This window comes from Carya illinoinensis, chromosome 7, assembly GCF_018687715.1.
Source record: "Carya illinoinensis cultivar Pawnee chromosome 7, C.illinoinensisPawnee_v1, whole genome shotgun sequence".
In the NCBI taxonomy this organism is placed as follows: Eukaryota; Viridiplantae; Streptophyta; class Magnoliopsida; order Fagales; family Juglandaceae; genus Carya; species Carya illinoinensis.
Genome location: NC_056758.1, coordinates 10,499,703 through 10,505,719, shown reverse-complemented (window position 1 = coordinate 10,505,719; position 6,017 = coordinate 10,499,703). Strand labels below are relative to the sequence as shown.

The 6,017-nt window shown below is 33.4% G+C and overlaps 1 protein-coding gene across 1 annotated transcript; it reads left to right on the top strand.

Moving 5' to 3' along the window:
- Positions 1–2,918: 2,918 nt before the first annotated feature.
- On the top strand, positions 2,919–5,135 carry LOC122314901 (NEP1-interacting protein 2). The gene is made up of 5 exons (XM_043130547.1): positions 2,919–3,605; positions 4,040–4,218; positions 4,339–4,422; positions 4,523–4,690; positions 4,792–5,135. The coding sequence occupies exons 1-5, from the start codon at positions 3,452–3,454 to the stop codon at positions 4,912–4,914; spliced, it is 708 nt and encodes a 235-aa protein (XP_042986481.1). The 5' UTR covers positions 2,919–3,451; the 3' UTR covers positions 4,915–5,135.
- Positions 5,136–6,017: the final 882 nt, after the last annotated feature.

Sequence of the window (6,017 nt, the reverse complement as noted above, 5' to 3'; positions counted from 1 at the left end):
GATTCATACCGTGATGGTTTTGTTGATTGTTTATGCCTTGATACAGAATTAATATCGAGGTTTGAGAATAACTAGGAAAGAAAAAACCTTTTTAATTTTTGAATCATAAATTTTAAATTCTCACTTTTGTATATCACTTTTGTGCAAAGTTGTTGGTTAAAGAGTTATATTACATATAGTCACTTTTATATATTATTTACGTATTTTATTAATGTGATTGATTAAATAAATTATTTTTTATTAAAAAAATGATATAATCAATTACGTTAATAAAATATTAAGAATAAATAAAAGTGATTGTATATAAAATTTTTATTAATTAAAAGGAATTTGTCTAAACGACACCGAGGACGAGGTGTTTGTAAGGTGTTTGGTCGGACTCATTTTAAGATCTCAAACGTCACGGTTTGTTTTTTATATGATGAATTTATGTTCATAAAATCTCATATCGGTTGTCGAAGGTCGAGTCCTTGATGTGAGCCTCATTTTGTTTATTTTTCTTTTCTTTCCTATAACTAATTAATACTGAAAATATATTAGTTCATGACTTAAACGATGGTAACAAAAGTGTCGATGATCATTTAGTTTCTTTTAGGTCAAGAGTTAGCCTAACCACCATCTAAAATAAATTAAAAATGGGTTAAAATATTGTTCAACAAGCTTGAAATTTCCCATGAGAATAGTACTCGATCTACACTCTCGCAGGCGGGTATTACATAGATCACTAAGGACATGGGCGTTTGGCTTTATAACTAACTTCATCTTCTTTTTCTATGCCTGTATGAAAGATGAGTCACGAGCTCAACATACATACACGCACATATATGTGGGAGGTGTAGGTGTAAGTTTCGCACTCTCTTTTAAAAGGTTAATAGATCTGAGACACATATTAAAATAATCACACTACAAAAAAATTATTTATTTACGATTAGTTAATTCTAACGAAATGATTATTTTTAACTAAAATTAATTATAAATAATCTTTTAATTAGAATAAATTAATCATAAAAATTCGATTTTCTTATAGTGTCACATTTTTTCAAATAAAATATGTGAGATTTACAAATTCTAAAATTATATCTAAGATAACTTATAGATAATGTACAGTATTATGTAAAAGGTGGGGCACAGCTAGGAGAGTTGGTAACCTTCTACCGCGTTTGGATGGACTACTTTTTTGGGTACAGTATTATGGCAAACTTTCGATTATGACTACCACTTTTTTTTTTTTTTTTGGGTTATGGAATTTTTATTTTTATTTTTAAAACCCTTTTGTTTTTAGTATAAATTCTAGATTGAGAGTAAAATATTTAAGGTTTTATTACAAATAAGTCTTATTTTTGAAAGCTAGGTACAAGGTCATTATGTATAAATAATATTATTTAATGCACATGAATCATCACTTCAGCATCAAAATCATTTTCTCATATGTTAAAATGTTTGATTTTTCAATTATTAAATAGATTTTATCTACTAGTTTTTTTTTTTTAAAAAAAAAAGTCCTTATCAAAAGCTCATCAACATTTCATGTAAAAAAGATCAAAAGGCTTCAAACGCTCTCTCTGTTCGTTTATTTAATGCTCCCATGGCTGCTCACTTGTGTATTCAAAGGAAAGATATATATACCTAACGTTTTCAGGGGGCTTTTAGTAGGTAATTGATTAAGAAATGTCAGTTTTTTACTTACTTTTTTGTTGTTGTAATATTGTATGCAAAGACATTTAATCTCGTTAGGAAGGGTCCTAGACAATGATCCTAAACTAAAGGATACATGATAGCACAAGAGTGATTGATAATCTCGATAATCTTTTTGAATGTTCGTCTTTGCGAGGCGATTTGAAAATAGATATATTTTTTCTGTAGTACTTTTAATTACACTATTCTGACCAATAAAGAATCTCTTCCGAACTTAAATAGATATATAAAAAAATGTAAATCTTCATTTTTCTTTCCTTCCCCTTTATATTTTTCTACAGTTTGGACGCTTTGATAAGAAAGAAGTTGTTGATTGGCCTTAAAGCTCTGAGTTATTCAATGAGGAAGAAGTTGTTGAGAGAAACTTGAAGCTGAATAATTTCCAGCAGTAAACAAATGCATGATGTGCTTAAGGTGCAACGTTTTAATTTGTTGATGGCATAGTTATCTCTGCACTGAAAGATGCATGTTACCCTGGAAAAACTGACAAGTTTGCGGGGAGGGGATGAATGGTCATAGTTATTTCTTTGTTTTTAAGCAAAAATGGTAGCTACGGTTATCCTTTAGCCATTCTCTCTACTAATCTATATGCATGCTTAATCAATTAATCATAATGTCAAACTTACTTATCAATTATATATTATTATTGAACGACTCATTTTATAATTTATCATTATGAAAGTTTTATTTTCTTTTACCTTTCGGGTCGAACACATTGAATTTATATGATCTAACCAATGTGATACAATAAACAAATAGAAATAATATTTGTAATATTAAAATATGTAAATCTCATATATTTCTTTTAAAAAATATATTTTTTGACGATGAATATTATTTTTTTAAATAGAATGTGTCGAACTTTTAAAAAATATTTTTAAAAGTTAAAAAAATACTAAGAATTTTGACACTCAATCTATCTAATTTCGTATTATTTTTTATGAGAGAAGTTTAATTTTAAGAGGTGGTGAGGAAAAAAATGAATAATACAATTAAATTATCAGATTTTAAAGTATTCAAAATCAGTGTTGCTTAAACCTTCACCTAACCACTGCGAGGTATTTCAGATAGATCACTGGTCAATCAATCTCATGATCAGAAATATTAAAAATAATTATAATAATTATTTAATTAAGATTAAACACAAAAAAGGACAAAGTTCTGGTATTTAATTTTCTGATGCAACTATTATCTCCCCCTACTTGACTCTCTCTCCCCTTCTGGCATCTGTGATAATCAGTGAGGAAAACTCAAAAATTTACTGCGATAATCTGCTGACCAATAAGACTCTCTCACTGCAGATCACGTCGAATCTTCGAAAGGAGTTTCCTATCCCATTCCCAATCCATTGTCTTTGACAATGCAAACTTATTAGAATTATTACAGTCTCTGTTCCGCCGACGTTCCCTTCGATGCAGTGGAAGGGAAAATAGGAGTTTTTGGTAGAAAACAGTTAGGAAGAGAGAGAGAGAGAGAGAGAGAGAGAGATTTTTTTTTTCTTCTAGTTGGGGGGTAAGTAAAAGAGAGTTGCATGAAGGAAAATATAATAAAGCATTAAATGCGAGTTGGTTGATGTGGTTTCTTTCCTTCGATATAGCTCTTTTTTCTCTTAGGGACTAAGCATACCCATCTCTTTCTATTTATTATCATGTTTATGTATCAGTCATTTTGAACCAGGCAGCAGGCCTTTTGGAGATCGCGAAGACCCCAGCTATATAAAGCTTCGATTTGTTTTTGTAGAATCCCCACCCCGAATATGGATTTTATTGCACACCCATCTGTTCTTGCTTCCTCTTCATCGTCTCTCCTTTTGAATTTCTTTGAAAGGGTTAGAGATACTTTCCATTTCGCGGTGTCTGCGGTTCTTGGGAGCATCTTATCTGCGATCTTCACCTTCTTCTTTGCATTAGGTTGGTTTCTCTCTCTCTCTCTTCTCGATCGCTTTATTTTTTCCTTGAACATCATGTTTTACACGGATTACAAATTTACAACCTCCGAATTGGCATTAGATTCTTGATCCGGTTTTGTTTTCTGATGTGGGTCTTGCAAGAGATTGGATTTTTGGTTTTCCTTGGTTTTGGTATTCCTATTACCGCGAAAAAATTTTCTTTTCCTGTTTGTTTCTTTATATTTTGGGTTTCAATTATTGAACTTCATACACTAAAGCTCAGAATTTAGTAAGGAAAAAATGAGTTTTACGGGGAAAGAAGATATAGGAATTGCGTAATAGTTTTTGTTGCATTCTTTATGATTGAATACAACAAATTTAGCATATTTTCATATACGAAGGCTGATTCCTCTACCCAAGATTGATACTAAAGGAAATGGCACTATGTGTTGGCAGTGGGCACCTTGTTAGGAGCTATGACTGGAGCTTTGATAGGCCAAGAGACCGAAAGCGGTTTTGTTAGAGGGGCTGCCGTTGGAGCAATATCTGGAGCTGTTTTCTCCATTGAAGTCTTTGAATCTTCTCTTGTTCTTTGGCAATCAGATGAATCCGGTTTTGGATGTCTCCTCTACTTGGTGAGCATTTTAGCCTACATCCTCAATGTGTTGTGATATATTTGTATGGTTTCCAAGCTATATTTGGTTGCAAAATTTGACCCCAATCACCTTATTCATGATTCCCAATGAATTTTACAGATTGATGTTATTGCAAGCCTTCTGAGTGGCAGACTAGTTCGCGAGCGGATTGGTCCGGCCATGTTAAGTGCTGTGCAGAGTCAGGTAATAATGCAATGCAAATGGTGATTAATTCCTTAACAGATCAGCCAGAAAGGCAGAGACCATTCTCATTTTGGTTACAATTTCATTGAGCTTTTATCAGATGGGTGCTGTGGAAGCAAGCTTTGATGAGATCTCAAACATCTTCGACATCGGTGGAGCCAAGGGTTTGCCGGGAGATTCAGTTGAAAAAATCCCAAAGATCATAATCTCAAAGAACAACAATGTAGATGCTTCTGGAGAGGAAGTCTCTTGTTCAGTGTGCCTTCAGGTTCAGCCATGATTTTTATTCTTTCAAGCTAACCTTTTACTGTCATAAAACTCGTGAATTATGTGTTCGCTGATCCTAGCTATGAATTCCTCCATATTCAGGAATTTCAGCTTGGAGAGACAGTTAGATGCTTGCCTCATTGCCATCATATGTTTCACCTACCTTGCATAGATAAGTGGCTCCTCAGGCATGGTTCTTGCCCATTATGCAGGAGGGATCTGTGACCAATTCTCAATGTAAATTACAAGTGAAGAAAATTTTCTTTTATTGTTTATACAATCATTAACTTTTAGGACTTTTCTGTTTTGTTTCACTTGAATACTTCGGGCCATCGTTACTATGGTAGTTGGAGATTCATATCGCTATATGAGTTGGGTCATTGTAGTACTAGAGATCATGTATAAAAAAAATTTTGAGTTGCGGCAGTTTTTATTGCCTTTGATCATGTGCAATCCCCTCTCTTTCTTTCCCTCTTTTCTGTTGTTGAAGGACAAACACAAAGCTATAAATGGTTGCGGTCCAAAGAGGCTCTTAAAAACAGTGTATTAAGAATCTGCATGTGGAAATGGCTGTAATTAATCTAGAACTACTACTCAAATCCTCTTGCCAATGCTAATTTTCACTTGCTCTAGTACTGCTATTGTGGATAACTCAGTTTTTACAACAGTCAGCAAGGCATGAACATTTCAGGAACCATTTAGTGGCATTTTGATCTGTTAACGTAGCACTTCTACTAAAGTGGCTAAGATATGAAATCATTTAAAATGAAGTGTGAATAAGAATGACAAGATTCAGAGTGACGAATAGCATTCTCATTTCAGAAGTGAAATGTTGTTCTTCGTCTTAAACTTAATCAACCCCCGTTAATGCGGCACATGTTAACTGGTTGCCATTTAAGTAGTTAACTCATGGAATCACTCAAAACGTGTCATATCAGTAAACAAGCACGATTTAGTACAAAGAAGGGCGATAATATTTTCAAAAATAGTGCAATAAAATCCATTGACGTGGACGACATTCAACAATCCTCACCACCCAAAATGCATGTCCATTGAGCTGAGGCTTGTTGGCTAATTAAGTTTCTGAACAACATTGTGGCCATGCAGAGCTGGCTCTGCATAAATCTACTTGTCTCTCATTGATGAGACTGTACGTATAAGGCCATTGATTGATGCTTCAAAAATTAATGTAAATAGATGATGATAGGCCTCGATTGAGGGGGTCCACAACTCATATATGTTTCCCAACACAGCGTGGGATATCAAATGTTTAGGCCTGTGGGACATTGCTCTTCGCTCACGTTTCTCAGTTTCTGTGAAACTCACAT

Excerpts from the sequence above, each read along its gene's own strand:
- LOC122314901 (XM_043130547.1), top strand. The coding sequence starts at position 3,452 with ATGGATTTTATTGCACACCCATCTGTTCTTGCTTCCTCTTCATCGTCT. Across the intron at positions 3,606-4,039 it reads CACCTTCTTCTTTGCATTAG|TGGGCACCTTGTTAGGAGCT; the intron begins GTTGGTTTCTCT and ends ATGTGTTGGCAG. Across the intron at positions 4,691-4,791 it reads CTTGTTCAGTGTGCCTTCAG|GAATTTCAGCTTGGAGAGAC; the intron begins GTTCAGCCATGA and ends CTCCATATTCAG.